Raw genomic sequence first — 16,873 nt, 5'->3', positions numbered from 1 at the left:
AGCATTTTACTTTATCATCCCCTCCTCCACCCACTCACCTTCCCCCTGACCTAATCTTAACTACCACCTGCCAACTTGTACTCCTTTCTCCTTCCCCCGACTTCTTTCTGGCTTCTACCCCTCTCCTTTCCAGTACTGATGAAGGGTCTCAGCCCGAAATATCAAATGTCTATTCCCCTCCATGTTTGCTGCTGGAGTTGCAGAGTTCCTCCATCATTTTGCATGTTTTGCTTCAAGTACTCTCTGCTTGTTACCTTGCTATCTTGATTGAAATTCCTACATACTGACTGTAGACAGTCAGCTGGTTGTACTATATATGGACACTAACAGAGCCCGCACAATGAGCTTGTGAAGAGCTGCTTAGTCATGAAATCACATTGTAGGTTTCTTATTGCTATTTGTTCTGAAATCGATTTTAAAATTAAAAGTGAAGATCTATAGATTTTGTTTGTAAGATTTGGACATAGCTCCTGATTCAGAGGTTTGAAGATTAAAGATTAGCGTTATATGTCACATGTACAAACGGAACTTTGAAACGTTTGTACCAAATTGAATCAGCAAGGATTGTGCTGGGCACCCTGCAAGTGTCACCACGCTTCCGGTGCCAGCTTTGCATGCCCACAACTCACGAACCCTAAACTGTACGCCTTTGGAATGTGGGAGGAAACTGGAGCACCCAGAGGAGACCCACTGGGTCATGGGGGAGATTGTACAATTCCTTACAGTCAGCAGCAGGAATCGAACACTAATCAATAATCACTAGCTCTGTGCTTATTATGCATTAATACATCAGTTATTAATACAACATCTGATGCTATGTTACTGTGCATCAATACAACAGTTAATTTGCAAAATATTGGACCCAATTTCTTCCAAATTTCATCTGTGTATGAAGATAGCAGATGAAATTTGCCAGGAGTTTGGTTCAATATTTCTATAGTTCTGCAAACTAATACACATTTTAAAAGTCAAATTATTACTTTGAGTTTATGACATTTGAAACCTGATGGTTGTGTTATTGGTCTACTAATCTAGGAGCTTGGGTTAAGTCCTCAGATGGTGAATTCAAACCTTGGCATAATCGGTGAATCTAGCATTGCTTCTCTTTTAAGAAACCAATGATCAAAAGAATTTTGGCTAAGACCTGCATTAGGCAGTGTCAGCTTTCTTCATCTCAGTGAGTCTATGGTGAAATGGCCTTTGGGGCCCAGCTACTGCCCTTTTGGAGAAGGAACACCCTTACGCATCCATTGCATGCAAGAGAATTCCTAGGAGCATGGCTTTCCACAAACAATTCTGGAAACAAACATGTAGACCCTGATACAGGCAAAATTCCAGACCACAACGCACGAAGTTGGCCACATAGCCAATCAGCGACACAATTTCCTCTGCACATCACAATTGAGTTTCTGAAATGATACCCAGTCAACTGATTGAAAAGTATACAAAGGCCAAGCATTCAGAGAACTTGCCACAATCAACAGCACACTGGTGACGTCTCCTCACATGGGGAATTGCTAAGATGGGAGAACAGCTCATCCCAATTACCATCCTTGCTCAGTCTGCTATATATATAACTTCACTTCATGTCAGGGAATGACTGCTGTCTTTGTAGTCAGTAGTACTTCCATATCCCAAACTAATGAAATACGGTTGATTTTGCAAATCTAATTAAATATATTATTATTGACTAGTGTGACACAACATTTGTTATGCAACAGCAGTACAGTGCAAGGATATTAAAACTTCATAAATAAGCAAAACTAAGTTCCCAATGTTTCACCTCATTGGAAAGGAGTGTTTTGACTTGTATTATACCTATAACAATGCAGGAGGAGGCCATTCAGCCCATTGTTTCCATGCCAGCTATCAGAAGAGCAATCCCATTATTCCCTTTCTCACTTTCCTTATACCCCTATAAATTATTCTCTTTCATATTTGGCCAACAAGTGTTCTTTGATTTTTTTTTGTCTTTGGCCTACACTGAGAGGCAATTTACAGTGGCCAGTTAAACTTCCATGCACATGAGAAAGTCTGCAGATGCTAGAAATCCGAAGTAACACACACAAAATGCTGGAGGAACTCAGCAGGTCAGGCAGCATCTGTATAAATGAATAAACAGTCAATGTTTCAGAGCAAAACTGGAAAAGAAGAGGGAAGACACCAGAATAAAAAGCTCTCCCCACCTTTTAATTAAGCTACCAGCCTGCCTTTGGGATGCGGGAGTAAACAGTCAGAGAGAGTGCACGTGAGACAAGAAGGTGGTGTAGCAGTTAGCGTATCGCTATTACAGAAACCGCGATCCCGGTTCAGTCTCCACCCCTGTCTGTCAGGAGTTTGTATGTTCTCCCTGTGATTGCATGGATTTCCTCCGGGTGCTCCAGTTTCCTCCCACAGTCTAAAGACACACTGGTTAGTACCTTAATTAGTGATTGTAAATTGCCTTCTGATTAGTCAAAGGTTAAATAGGTGAGCTGCTGGGTTGTGCAGTTTGTTGGGCCAGGAGAGTTTGCACCACGCTATCTCTGAAGAAATAAATACATGTGAACTTTGCGCAGACAGTGAGAGAGGTCAGTTTTAAACCCATATTCCTTTAGCTGTGCAGTATCAATGCTAACTGCCATGAATGTGGAGCAGCAGGTGGGGTACAAAGGTTGCCATCCCCAATTAGCACTTCGTAATGAATTCTCTGTATTCGTTTATAAAGTGTGCCCTTGTATCTGTGGTCACGTCTATTTACCTTGGCTCTGTAACTATATGATATTTCTTTCTTCTGGTGAGGGCATTTTTTCGGCAATTACCTATTGCTTTCTCTAAAGGTTCCTCCCCAGTCTTCCCCCCCCCCCCCACCACACCACCCTGGACATGCAATTACTAATGGCTAACAAGGGAAGCTTTTAATCTTTTGGAACGTGCAAAGCCCAAAATAGCATTGTGTGAATTGATAGTACAGTCTCTCGCAGCAGTTTACCATTTAAAATGCCACAACCTTTCTGATGGTAACAAGCCCTTTTGTTTTTGTTCCCCCCTCTTGGAGAGATTTGCAAATCTATTTGGAGACAGGCATGAGGATAAACGCATTTTCGGAAATCCCAAGATAATTAGCATTAATGATTGTGATTTGCTATAGCATAAATGTTTGGATGGACTGAGAACACTAATGCGCAGATCCAACTTATTGAGAGAGCTACCCAGTGCTTCAGCAGTGTCAGCTTAAAAGCTGACCTGAACACAACCCAGCAATGTCCAATTGTAATCAACAATTTATTTTGTTACTTAAACCACCCCAATCTGATTCTGTCTGGAGGCATCTGCAGAATATGATTGGCCAGCACTGTATCTGCATCCAATAAAGATGTCCCAAACCTGCCAGTCCACCTTCCTTACAATTGGGAGATGTCATCATCTGACTGTGACACCAATCAGGTCACACTATCCATCCAATCCTTTACTGAAGGTGAGCTTTATTTGTCACATGTACATTGAAGCATGCAGCAAGGACTGTGCTAAGGGCACCGCACAAGTGTCGTTACACTTTCCCTGGCAACATTGCATGCCCACAACTCACCATCCCTCACCCCTACGTCTTTAGAATGTGGGAAGAAACAGAGCACTGGAGGAAACCCATGTGTTCACAGACAGGACGTACAAGCTGCTTACAGACAGCAATGGGAATTGAGCCCCAATCAATGAACACTGGTGCTGTAAAGCAACTTCACTAGCCATGACACCACCATACTACCCCAATCAAGAATGGAACTCTTCACAGTTCAATATACTTCAACGGTACATTTAATGACGGAGAGATGTATACAATATACATCCTGAAATTCTTTTTCTTCGCAAGCATCCACGAAAACAAAGGAGTGCCCCAAAGAATGAGTGACAGTTAAACATTAAAACCCCAAAGTGACCCCCACACACAAACAGCAGCAAAGCAACAACTACTCCCCACCCCCACCAGCAAAAATGCATCGGCACGCTCCACCAAGCATTCAAGCTTGCAGCGAACCATCAGTAAAGACACAGACTTGCAGTACACCAAAGACTACTTGTTCAACTGGTAACTGGAATGTTGTCTCATCTTTTAACTGCATTGCGTTTGTGGTTTCTAAATGACAATAAACTGAATCTGAATTTGACATACCACAAGCTCTCTCTCTCTCTCTCTCCCCTAATGAGGGAAAAAGAAGTGTCCCCATTTCACAGCGAGAGAGGAGACATAAACAACTCACTGATTTACGATGTTAAAAGTCTGTTGCGTCTCTTTTTCCAAGCTCTGCACCCAGAGAGTCGGCCCCAAAAAGGTGCAGCCCTCTGGACACATAACCCGTTGCTCTCAATGTTCCGTGTTCTCCCACAACACCTCAGTCAGGGGCGCCAGCCTAGAATCAGCCTGTTTCCAGAGCCACGAAAGGGCAGCATCCTGAAGGCGTGCTCGTCTTCCAGGCCGCAAACTCGCGATATGATAAAGCGGCCGGTCTTTAGGCCCTGAGAGCAGGTCCATTTCCTACAAAGAACCCAAGTCAGAAAGTAACTCCAGGTCAGGGTCTTCAAAAGAACTTTGCAAAGGAAATAAAAGAGATATCAAAGATAGAAACAGAGCTATTTCTGAAGATGAAGGCAAAGGAGTCGTCGTTTAGTGCCATCTTAACTTCATTTTGCATGTCATGTTACTCTTAATTGTCACGTCCTGCTGCTGAAGCAGAATCAAATTTGAAAATCACCCTCCCTTCCGCCAAGTCCCCCATTCACTCCTCAGCCAAAGTACCTGTCTAACAAAGCCTCTACCCCTTTATTACCAGGTCAGATTCACCAAGATGAAGTCCACACCCTGCGGGAACTCAGACTGATGCCAATATTTTGGCAGAAACTGCATTCAATTCCAAAACAGAGTGGGGTCCCATTTGGTTAGGGTCTGCTAAGGTTTCTATCTGGGCTATTGCTGACTCTTTATGTCCTGTGTCTGTTCATCTCATCTTCTTAGCTTATCTTTCAAGTTCCCTCTCCTCATGGGTATCTGGCTTCTCTTGAAATGCTCCTAGGTTATTTATATGAATATAAATAAATCACGGATTCATAGCTGGTTCTTCTGAAATCCATACTAGATCACTGCAATTAATATTTCTATTTAATCTTTGAATATGATAAATGTTATTGGATAAACTATTGAAAGTGGTGCAATAGGGTCAAACTTTCTTCCAGCAGTGAGCTAATCTCATACATTTTTGTCTAGTTCCTGTTAAACATTTGCCTGTTTTTCCAAGCCAAAATTTAGTGTTCTGTCAGTTCCTTGACAACATGTTGCAAGGCTAGAAAAGGCTATGTCTATCTATTTGTTGGAAAAATCTATATTATTCCTGTGATCTGCCTCATCATGTGCTATCTTTCCCATCCTTCTCCATATGACTTGAGTAGACATCTTGAAACTCGGGGTGCTGAACATTAATAAAACCCAAAAGGTCCATTCTTGTATTTTGTATTCAGTTAGTTGTAAACATACCTAAACTTGGGTCAGTACCAACCACACAACTCCATGTTCTTACTGAACCCACACCTCTGTTACTGCCCCAGGTTTGTTCTCTGTTAACTGAATGGAAAGTTAACTTCCTAAGCGTCTCACAAATTGTATTTTGAACCTTAAATTTTTGACCTTTAAGAATGGAGACAAACACAATCTGAGGACCTAAAATCAATGAGCTTATCTGTGGCAGATAAGTTGCTGGAAAAAGATTCTGGGGATAATATACAACCTATCAGCCCTGGAGGATGAGAGGTGACCTGATAGAGGTGTATAAGAAGATGAGAGGCATTGATCATGAGGATAGTCAGAGGCTTTTTCACAGGGCTGAAATGGTTGCCACAAGAGGGCACAGGTTTCAGGTGCTTGGGAGTAGAGATGTCAAGGGTATGTTTTTTACGCAGAGACTGGTGAGTGCATGGATGGCCTGCGGGCAATGGTGGTGGAGGCGTTTAAGAGACTTTTAAGAGACTTTTGGATAGGTACACGGAACTTAGAAAAATAAAGGGCTATAGGTAAGCCTAATAATTTCTACGGTAGGGACATGTTCGGCACAACTTTGTGGGCCGAAGGGCCTGTATTGTGCTGTAGGTTTTCTATGTTTCTATGTAACTGGAAAGACAGGGGTATTAAAGGGTGGTTTGTGCATGCCAGGTCATGTTCTATGAACTTTAGTTTTCTTGATGTGACCAAGAATATTGATGAAGGCAGAATGATAGATGTGCTTTATATAGACTTCAGTTCGGCCTTTGATAAGGTTCCACATGGTAGGCAGCTCTAGAAGGTTAGATCAAGTGGAATCTGGGAAGAGCTGGCTAATTGGATGCACAGAGAGTTCCAATTTGCAAAGCTTCATCTGTGACATAAAATATACACTCACCAGCCACATTAGGTAGCTCCTGTATATAACAAAGTGGCAACTGAGTGTATGTTCATGATCTTCTGTTGGTATATATCCCATACACTTCAAGGTAATATGTGTTGTGTGTGCAAAGATGCTCTTCTGCAGACCACTGTGGTATTGTGTGGTTATGTGGCCTTCCTGTCATCTTGGACTTGCCTGGCCATTCTCCTCTGACCTCTGTCATTAACAAGGCCCACAAAAATGTCACTCACTGGATTTTTTTTTTGCTTTGTTGCATCATTTTCTGTAAACTCTAGAGACTATTGTGCATGAAAATCCCAGGACATCAGCAGTTTCTGAGATACTCAAAGCACCATTGACTAGCACCAACAATCAGTTCATGGTCAAAGTCACTTAGGTCACATTTCTTCCCCAATCTGACGTTAGGTCTGTACAGCAGCTGTACCTCTTGACCATGTCCACATGCTTTGATGCTTAGATTTTTGTATTAACAGGTGTACCTAATAAAATGGCCACTGATTTTACAAGCAGTGTGGATCAAGATCTAAATTAACGAACTGACAACAGAGGAGAAAATATGGAGAGCTAAGTAGACACAGGTTAGCTGGTAGGAATGATAATTGTAAAGGCAGATGAAGTGGTGAGCATAGGTGAGGAACTCTTACAACCTGAAACTCCAGTCTTCAAAGCTACATGTGTGACATGAAATATATAGCCTTTCTTTGGATTGAAGAAAAACTTCCTGAACCCCAAGAACAAAGTCCTGAGCAACTTATTAATGCTCTTTGATGAAACACATCGGAGTCTATTTGAAAGCTGCAACAATTGCTGGTTTGTAGATATTTTTAACTGGATCCTGCCAGTGAGGGAGATCTGTATGCCAGGCAGGGAAGAAGCAGACTTTTTGACATGTGATTGAAAGGGAAGATGTTCTAAGAATGTGTTTTGTGTATTGTAGCTGACAGCCTGTAATATTTTTCCAAAATACAATGCTAACCCACTGGAATTCAAACTGCATTTTTTCCTGGATGCGCACAGTCATAAATGAAGCAACAGTTATTCCACACACTTCAAATACCCCAAGAGAAATGATTGAAAGGGTCATATTGTTGTAAGTGTCCTATTTTCCCTTAGAGGGAAAAATAATCTTGAAACAAGTCCAATTACTGCTTCAGGATATGCAATTTTTACAGTACATTATGCTGATTTGTGCTTGAATTGTAATGTGCACAGGTGGTAATGGAAATAGCATTGCCAATGGGCTGCTGTGGCTGGTTAGTGCACTGTGTTTTGACTGTGTTCATTCAACACATTAGCTCCTCTCGCTCCCTTACCATGCCGGTATGGTGGTACAACAGTTAGCGCAGTGCTTTATGATGCTAGCTGTCTGTAAAGAGTTTGTACATTCTCCCCTTGACTGCATGGGTTTCCTCAGGGTGCTCCAGTTTCCTCCCACAGCCCAAAGACGTATGGTTTAGTAGGTTAATTGGTCTCATGGGTATAACCGGGCAACGTGCTTATTGGGCCAGAAGGGCCTGTTACCATACTGCATCTATAAATAAATAACAAAAAATTAAAATGCCAGATGCTCGCAATCTTGGGCCGAATGCAAGAGTGATTTCTTTAAGTAAGACCATGTTATAAGGGGAAGTTAATCTCTGACAAATATGTCCGGGAAATTGATTTCTAGTTGATGTCATTTTGATAAAGCACAATTGCATACAGAGACGATTGAGGAGTTTATTACTTTAATTCAGGGCAGAGAAACTTCCAATCACAATTGACTATTTTGTTTATTTTGTTTCCATAGACTGACCTCAATCACGTTCATGGTGTCCTGGATGGTCTGGAGAAAGAGTAAGTAGGGCTGTCCAGTTTTGTGTAAATGATACTTGAACTGCTACTGACTGCCACTAAATTATTTAGTTTATGCACAAAGGGAGGATAACTTTGACATTTCTCAATACCTGTTGTCTATTTGCTTGAACAGTAGTGAGAGCTCTGTGCCTTACATCTGGTTATTAAATATGGATACAATTGAAGGCATCTCAGTTCTGTTGGATGTGCTTTGTATATCAAGCAGAAATGCCATTTCGAAAAAACCTACTTTTATATGCAATGCATATAAAATCTCTTTTACTAGCTGCCACTTAGGATGTTGAAAGGGAAAATAAGTCACATATAGTCAGGAGCAGAACTTGGGTAATGCAACGGTGTTAACAATGAATGAAGATTCTTTATGGATAAAATATATTTATCACTTTTGCTAATGCTTATTGTTGTCAGGGATTTATTTATTGGGGCTTCTGGAATACAACAGTCATGATGACATCAAGCTTGCTCAGCAACCGATCATGCAAAAGAAAATTCTTGCAGAAAACATAGGAAGCAAAAACATTGTCTACATGAATACACTTCCTATCGCCTTTTATGCCGCTGGCGTTTAGGGCAGCATTGAAGGCCCGCCATCTCTGGCAGTGTTCTGGGCTTCCTTCAGCATATCATCAGTAGCTTTATCTCGGTTTTCATTGCTATCAGTCATGCAAGTCCTGGGCGGAGACTCAGGAGTACCGTGGCACTCAGGTGTGGAGGATCTTTCATTGCTGCTTCCATAACGGGTTTGTTTGAACAGTCAGGGTTGTTAGCCCAGAGATGAACCCCTGAACCTGGAGAACTGGTGGCCTCTACCCTTTAACCTGTTTGGCATGGGTGACCCTACCAAGAGGCAAAGCACAAGGCTCTGACACTAGCGTAGCTGTCTGGGTCATTGAGACACGCAAGCCTTCAATCCACTCAAGGTTGTGGTCCTCTTGGAGGATGTGAAAACACTACAGGATATTAGCTTAGAAATGCAATGGACATAATTAAGGTAGAACTGAGCTACTTTGCCAAGCAGTATACATGGTTCAGTACACATACCTACCTTTGCCGCGGTGAAGAGACCTGTGAGTTCCTGAGATCTCGAGGTTGTTGCTGCCTGGAGTTTAGCCCCCTGGTACTTAGCTCCTATGCGGTCACTCATGGTGGTAAGGTCAAGGGAAAGGTTCCAGACAAAGAGCGATCCAAGCAAGACCTCAACGGTGGTGATGGCAGATAATGACACATCACAATGGCAGTGAAAGAGGAGGAAGGGTGCAGCAGTGAAGCGTCCCTAGACGTCTCCATGCCACGCACCTGGACCTTGACCCTGATCTGTGGACCGTGTGGTTGCAGAAACTACCTTCCCACATTAAGCAAAGGCACACACATGCATTCTACAGATATAAAACATTATTCAATCTTGCTGAAAAATAAAGTAAGATATTCAGGGATTTTTATAATGGCATACATTTGACAATAATCACGTTCAAGTTGATTCTAGTAATTTTCTGAATTGTGGAGAAGGCGGGAAACAGTAAAGCATCTAGAGATGCAGCACAGTATGCAAGTTTCATGTCAAATTGAAACTGCGGAATTCCCTAAGCTGCTGTCAGTTTCACAGACCAATGTGTCAAATGCCAATTAGTTTCACAGTCACTTCCTCTGAATGAAATATTTGACCACAAGCCCAGGTTTTACAATGTTTTTATTGAAGTGATAATTCTGTAAGACCATGAGACATGTGAGCAAACTTGGGCAATTTTGCCCATTGAACCTGCTCCACCATTCCGTCATGGCTGATTTATTGTCCCACTCAGCCCAGTTCTCCTGCCTTCTCCCTGTGACATTTGACACCTGTAATAATCAGGAACCTATCAACCTCCACTTTAAATATACCCAATGACTTGTCCTCCATATACATCTGTGCTGATGAATTCCACAGATTCACCAACCTCTGGGTAAAGAAATTGCTCCTCATTCCTTTCATGTTCACGTATAGGGAGGTAGCCCTTCTTGCATTAATATTCCACCTGTCAGTTTCAGCATCGTTATTTTATGAGAAAGGCAAACACTGATGTAAAGGTAATTTCACAACTTAGCTGTTAAATCACTGGGGTAGCTGAAACACAGGCAAGGAAAAGAATCTGGTTGTAATATTTTTAAATATCTGTTGCAGTGATGTGTTGGGTAAACTGAATCAGTGTTGTTTCATAAGCAACATGAACATAAGCAATTTTTCATTGTGCAATAAACACAGGAACAATTGACATTGAATAAAGATTTTTTTCCCCTGTACAAATATTCTTTTGGTCTGTTGACAGATTTTCCATGGAGATCAGTTCAGGGCTAATAGAAGTCATATCACCACATGCAGCTTACTACCCAGATTTGGTAAATCTGAAGGAAACGTTTGGAGATTCAAAAGAGCGTGTCAGGTAGGTCTGAACAAGTTTGACAAATACCAGCACACATCCTGTCCATCAACTGACAAACCCCAAATGGATGAGCATGGCTCTTAGCACAAAACCACAACACTATGTTTGAAGCAGTTTACGGTACTTTTGAGATGGCTAATAACAAATAATAAACACAAGAAAGTCTACATACGTTGGAAACCAAAGCAAAGCATACAAAATGCTGGAGGAACTCAGCAAGTCAGGCAGCATCTGTGGAAGTGAATAAACAGTCAATAGGCTGACAGGAGACAATCATGTCAACACTTATCTGTCAGGGAAGCCCTCAGAGCAGCCTCTTAAAGAGCTCGCATATGCCATTGAACTGCTGGTGATACGCTGTGCTATTGCCAAGGTTCTGGCCTATGGCAGTCCAGAGGTCTGATATGATTTAGGGAATGTCAGATGGGGTGTCAAACCGAGCAACCCAGGTGCTTGAGCCTCTCTGCAGCTGTCATGGGTGCTACAGGAATGAGATCTGGCCACAAGGTGGTATGGTCCACCATGGTAAGGAGGTGCTTGAAACCACAGTTGGGAGGTGGTGGTTGAGAGGACCAACGAGGTCCACATTGACATGATCAAACAGTCACTCAGAGACCTTAAAAGATGCCAGTGGTGCCTGGACATAACAGTTAATTTTTGCCCATTGGCAGTCCACATAGGCTGCAATCCAATCACGCACGGCCCTTCTAAGGCTGTGCCACACCAACTTTAGTGCAACCAATTCTGTGAGGCCTTCCAGCCTGGATGCATGAAACCATGTATAGAGTCAAAAGCAGTCTACCTCCAGTTTGTGGACCCGATGGTGTGAGGGTGACCGGTTCAGACATAGCACAGGAGACAAACCCCAGAACTTAATGTCAGCCAACCACAGGCCCATGACTGCTGTATGGTAAGCCTGGACCTCTGGGTCAGTAGCTTGGTTGGTTCCCATGCTGGCATAATCAACCCCTATGTATGTGGCCTCAACATCTGGCCATGAAAGGCAATCAGCTTTGTCATGACTTTTCCCCTTGCTATGTCATATATCAGTTCATGGCTCTGATACATAGTCCAGGTGACGTTACTGCCATGCAGACTAAGGGTCTGATATATTGGCCATCACATGCATGAGGGGTTTGTGGTCAACGAACGCTAAGCAATGGCAACCCTCTTGAAGAAAACAAAAATGGCAGACAGCCAGATAGAGACCAACAAGCTCACGGTCAAACGTGCTGTACTTCCTTTCGGGGGGGAGGACAGAGCTGCCGGCTGAAGGAGGTGAGCGGCTGTCACACTTCTCCGAGCAACTGTTTGTGCAGAGCGAGTCTGAAGTGTCAGGAGTAATGGCTATAGGTGTGTTGGAGAGCAGGTGCACAGGTAGGGTCACATTAGAAAGAGCTTATTTGGTATCATCAAATTCCTAGGCAATGTCCACTGACCAATCAAGAACGTGGTTAAGGGTTTTTGCCTTTAAGCACACGATACAGGGGAAGCATAAGTTCAGCAGCTCACGGAATGAAGCGGTGATAGAAATCCACCTTGCCTAAAAACTCCTGTCATTTGTTAGTCGTGTGGGGCGGTGGGAAATCCATACTAGCAGCTACCTTTGGGAGGGGTTTCGCACCTTCTGTGGAGATGCGATGGCCGAGTAAGTCAATGGTTGACAATCTAAACTGGCATTCAGCAGGGTTAATAATCAACCCATGTTGACTTAAGTGCTCAAAGTATGCAGAGATGAGATATGCGCTTGGATTTGGATGCACTGGTGACGAGTATATCATCCAGGTAAACAAAAAGGAAATCTGAATCTTTTCATACAAAGTCCATCAGCTGTTGGAAAGTCTGTGCTGCATTTTTCAATCCAAACACATGCACAGAAACTCAGAGGCCAAACAGAGTTATCACAGGTGTTTTGGGAATATCCTCCAAGCACACAGGCACCTGATCGCACCCCCTAACTGGATCAACTTTGGAAAAAGTTAACTTTCTGGCTAAACGTGCTGAAAAGTCTGGGATGTGTTGGACTGGGTAAAGGTCGGGGGGTGGGCAGGGGTAGACTCACTAAGGCCACACTTACTCACTAAGTAATCGCCACATGGGTGGCAACTGTGAGTGGGCTTGGGACCAGCGGCTATTCAATCGGTGTACAATGCCAAGTCTTTCCATGTGGGCAAACTCTGCCTTTGCGGTTGCCAGCTTTTCTGGGTCCACTCTACACGCACGGGCATGGACTGTAGGACCAGTTGTGGGAATGTGGTGCTCGACCCCATGTTTTGTGACTGTAGCAGAGAATGTGGGCTTGGTGAGGCCTGGAGATCTACCCAGCAGTCGAGTGAACTCACACATTATGGCTTATGCGTTTGACAGAGTCGTTGTGGGGAATTTACTGGAGGAGCAGGGTAACGACCCCAAGTCCTTGACATCCACAAGCCGGCAGCTCTTAAGATCGACTAACAGTCCTTGGGCACACAGGAAGCCTGCACCAAGCAGGGGCCTAGCCACTTTAGCCAGGACTATGTCCCATGTCTGGCGTTGCCCACTAAAGCAGGGCATCACCTGTCATGTCCCATAGGCCTGAATCCTGCTGCCACCGGCAGCCTCCAGTGAGGTTGCATCGGTCTTTGCCTTTCATCAATAGGTGATGCTGGAAGTACACTCAGTCGAGCACCAGTGTCACACAAGAAGCATCGCCCTGAAAGGGTGTCTGTAATGAACAGCAGACGACCCTGGCAGTTGGAACCCACGGTGTTCACAGACCTCTGTCCCAAAGTGCCAGCACTGTTGAAGATGCAAGGGGTCGACACTTCCTAGTGTTTATTCCAAAGTGAGCATGGTAAAAACACAGGCCCAGTGTCGTCGGTTTTGCAGCTGAGGCTGTCCTTATGTAGAGCAGAGAGGAGGAATTGTGCATCACTGCCTAGCTGAGTGTAGACCATCAGCCACTTAAACAAGCTTTAGTGAGGTCTATGCGAATTTCATCAGGCATTTGCTGCTTGAACAATTCTTTAAAAATAAAACAAGGATAGTGATTTCCTCACAACCCACAAAATGATGGAGAAATTCAGCAGGCCAGGCAGCATCTATGGAAAAGAGTACAGCTGACGCTTTGCGCCGAGACCCTTCATCAAGACAGGAGAAAAGAAGATGAAGAGTCAGAGTAAACAGGTGGGAGCATGAGAGGAAGAAACACAAAGTGATAGGTGGTTTGATTGGTGAAAGAGATACTGGGTTGGAGAAGGGCAAATCGGATAGGAGAGGACCAAAGGCCATGGGAGAAAGAAAAGGGGGAGGAGCACCAGAAAGAGGTGATGGGCAGATGAGAGAGGAAAAATGAAAGCAGGGGGTTTGTTACCAGAAGCTTGAGAAATCAGTGTTCATGCCATCAGATTAGAGGCTACTGTGACAGAATACAAGGTGTTGCTCCTCCAACCTGAGTGTGACCTCATCACGATGGTACAGGAGGCCATGGACTAACATGTCAGAATGGGAATGGGATGTGGATTTAAAATGGCTGGCCACTGGGAGATCCTGCTTTTCTGGCAGGCGGTGCATAGGTGCTCGGTGAAGTGTTCTCCTAATCTATGTCAGTTCTCAATAATATACTGGAGGCCACACCGGAAGAACCAGACACAGTAGATGACCCTAAGGTGATGTGTCGCCTCACCTGGAAGGACTGTTTGGGGCCCTAAATGGTAGTGAGGGAGAAGGTGTAGGGGCAGGTGAAGCACTTGTTCCACTTGCAAGGATAAGTGCCAGGAGGGATATCAGTGGGGAGGGATGAATGGACAAGGGAGTCACAGGGTGCTCCCTATGGAAAGAAGACTGGGGGTTGGAGGGAGGGAAAGATGTGCTTGGTGATGGGATCCCTTTGGAGATGGCGGAAGTTACGGAAAATTGTCTGCTGGATGCAGAGGCTGGTGGAGTGGTAGATGAGGACAAGAGGAACCCTAACCCTGGTGGGGTGGCAGGAGGATGGGGTGAGGGCAGATATGCGCGAAATGGAAGAGATGCAGTTGAGGGCAGAGTTGATGGTGGAGGAAGGGAAACCCCTTTCTTTGAAGAAGGAGGACATCTTAGTTCTGGAATTAAAAGCCTCATCCTGACAGCAGATACTGCAGAGACAATAGACAATAGGTGCGGGAGTAGGCCATTCGGCCCTTTGAGCCAGCACTGCCATTCAATGTGATCATGGCTGATCACCCACAGTCAGTACCCCATTCCTGCCTTCTCCCCATACCCCTTAACTCTGCTGTCTTTAAGAGCTCTATCTAACTCTTTCTTGAAAGCATCAGAGAATTGGCCTCCACTGCCTTCTGAGGCAGAGCATTCCATAGATCCACAACTCTCTGGGTGCAAAAGTTCTTCCTCAGCTCCGTTCTAAATGGCCTACCTTAAACCAGTTTAAACCACTGGTTTATTCTTAAACTGTGGCCTCTGGTTCTGGACTCCCCCGATATCGGGAACATGTTTCCTGCCTCTAGCGTGTCCAATCCCTTAATTATCTTATATGTTTCAATCAGATCCCCTCTCATCCTTCTAAATTCCAGTGTATTTAGAAGGACAAGTGCCAGTTGTTAGGTTAATTGGACATTGTAAATTGTCCCGTGATTAGGCTGGGATGAGCTTGGGGATTGCTATGCTCGTAGGGCCAGGAGGGCCTACTCCACACTGTATGTCAATAAATAAATAACTAAAAAGTTTAGGAAAACCACAACAGCACATTTATTGAACTCCAAAACCTGAACGCAAAGCGGGCCGTAAGTCCTTTAGTGTATCCAGTGTATTCCTCCAGAGATGGAGGAATTGAGAGAATGGAGTGATTTCCCAGGGGATGACGGCATGTTAACTCTGATGGCATAACATTGCTGAGGCTGGCCAAGGAGAGCAACTGTTTGGCACACTCCGACTGTTAGTCCAAAAGTAACTTTTCAGTGATCAGTATTTATCATGTTCATGCGGGTGTTCTGGTAGACTCGCCACTCTTGTCGCCAGGCAGTTTCTGAGCGACACTACCACTCAGAACTCAGTTGTTGGCTGTGACTTCTTGGAGCGTGAAACGGGCCTTGGGTTATGGAAACCAAGTGATAGTGTTTTGCTCCCAAAGCTCCAGCAATTTCGAGGCAACTGCGTTGGCCGACATGTTCAATAACTCTGGAATCGTCCTAGAGCATCGAGGTCACTGATGTAGGTCTTCGCAAAGAACACAACATGAGGCACAGTAGCGTAGAGGTTCACACAACACTTTACAGTGCAGTGGCCCAGGTTCGAGTCTGCTGCTGCTTGTAAGGAGCTTGTACTTGTGGGCTTCCTCCAGGTGCTCTGGTTTCCTCCCACATTCCAAAAGGTGTACCATTTGGTAAGTTAATTGGTCATTGTAAATTGTCCCATGATTAGGCTGGGATGAGCTTGGGGACTGCTATGCTCGAAGGACCTACCCCACACTGTGTGTCAATAAACAAAGAAATAAATAACTTAAAAGTTCAGGAAAACCACAACAGTACATTTATTGAACTCCAAAACCTGAAAGCAAAGCGCGCCAGAAGTCCTTTATGTGATAACCTCATCACGTCAGAACAGCCTCTCAACGTGAACCCCAACCCCATGTCGGTGGTTGTGAATTCTGTAAGTTTCCACCAATTACATTGCCCTGCAGTTGAAGCCGGGTGGGTGGGAAAGGTGGAATGGAGAGGAAGGAATCTGATAGGAGAGAGGAAAGGTGGAGGGAAGCCAGAGGAAAGTAGGCTACTCAGATGCAATATCAGGCATTGTTCCTGCACCCTGAGGGTGGCCTCATCTTGGCACAATAAACAAAAGATTCATAGCGATAGACAAGATGGAAACATGCTCGTCGGCCTATCTAGTCCGTACCAACCATTTACCATCCATTTACACTAATTCTACATTATTCCCATTTTTTATTTTACTCACTTGCCAAGACACAAGGGAAAATAGACAGTAGCCAACCAATAACCCACCAATCTGCACACACAAAATCTTTTTGCAATTGAGGTTGTAACTCATTTGGAACTTAAAATGCATTGTTTAATGGAATTATAAGGCACTTGTGCAGTCATTAAACAAAATTATATTTACAGTATGTTCATTACATCAAGAATGGTTCCTGTTGCTTTGCAGACACCTAGCTTAAATTAATGTGCTTAGATACAAGTTAATATAAGTGTCCATTATTAA

General features: G+C 43.9%; 1 protein-coding gene across 2 annotated transcripts in view; it reads left to right on the top strand.

The window, feature by feature from the left end:
- mgat4a (alpha-1,3-mannosyl-glycoprotein 4-beta-N-acetylglucosaminyltransferase A) overlaps window positions 1-16,873 on the top strand; it is a 293,401-nt gene that overhangs the window by 180,131 nt on the left and 96,397 nt on the right. For both annotated transcript variants that reach the window (XM_059963900.1, XM_059963901.1), the window contains exons 5-6: window positions 8,197-8,243; window positions 10,568-10,681. In XM_059963900.1, coding sequence (XP_059819883.1) covers window positions 8,197-8,243; window positions 10,568-10,681 — 161 coding nt within the window. The remainder of the gene's footprint in view (window positions 1-8,196; window positions 8,244-10,567; window positions 10,682-16,873) is intronic.

Source organism: Hypanus sabinus, chromosome 3 (assembly GCF_030144855.1).
Source record: "Hypanus sabinus isolate sHypSab1 chromosome 3, sHypSab1.hap1, whole genome shotgun sequence".
Lineage (NCBI taxonomy): Eukaryota > Metazoa > Chordata > Chondrichthyes > Myliobatiformes > Dasyatidae > Hypanus > Hypanus sabinus.
This window is presented reverse-complemented; position numbering and strand designations above follow the sequence as displayed.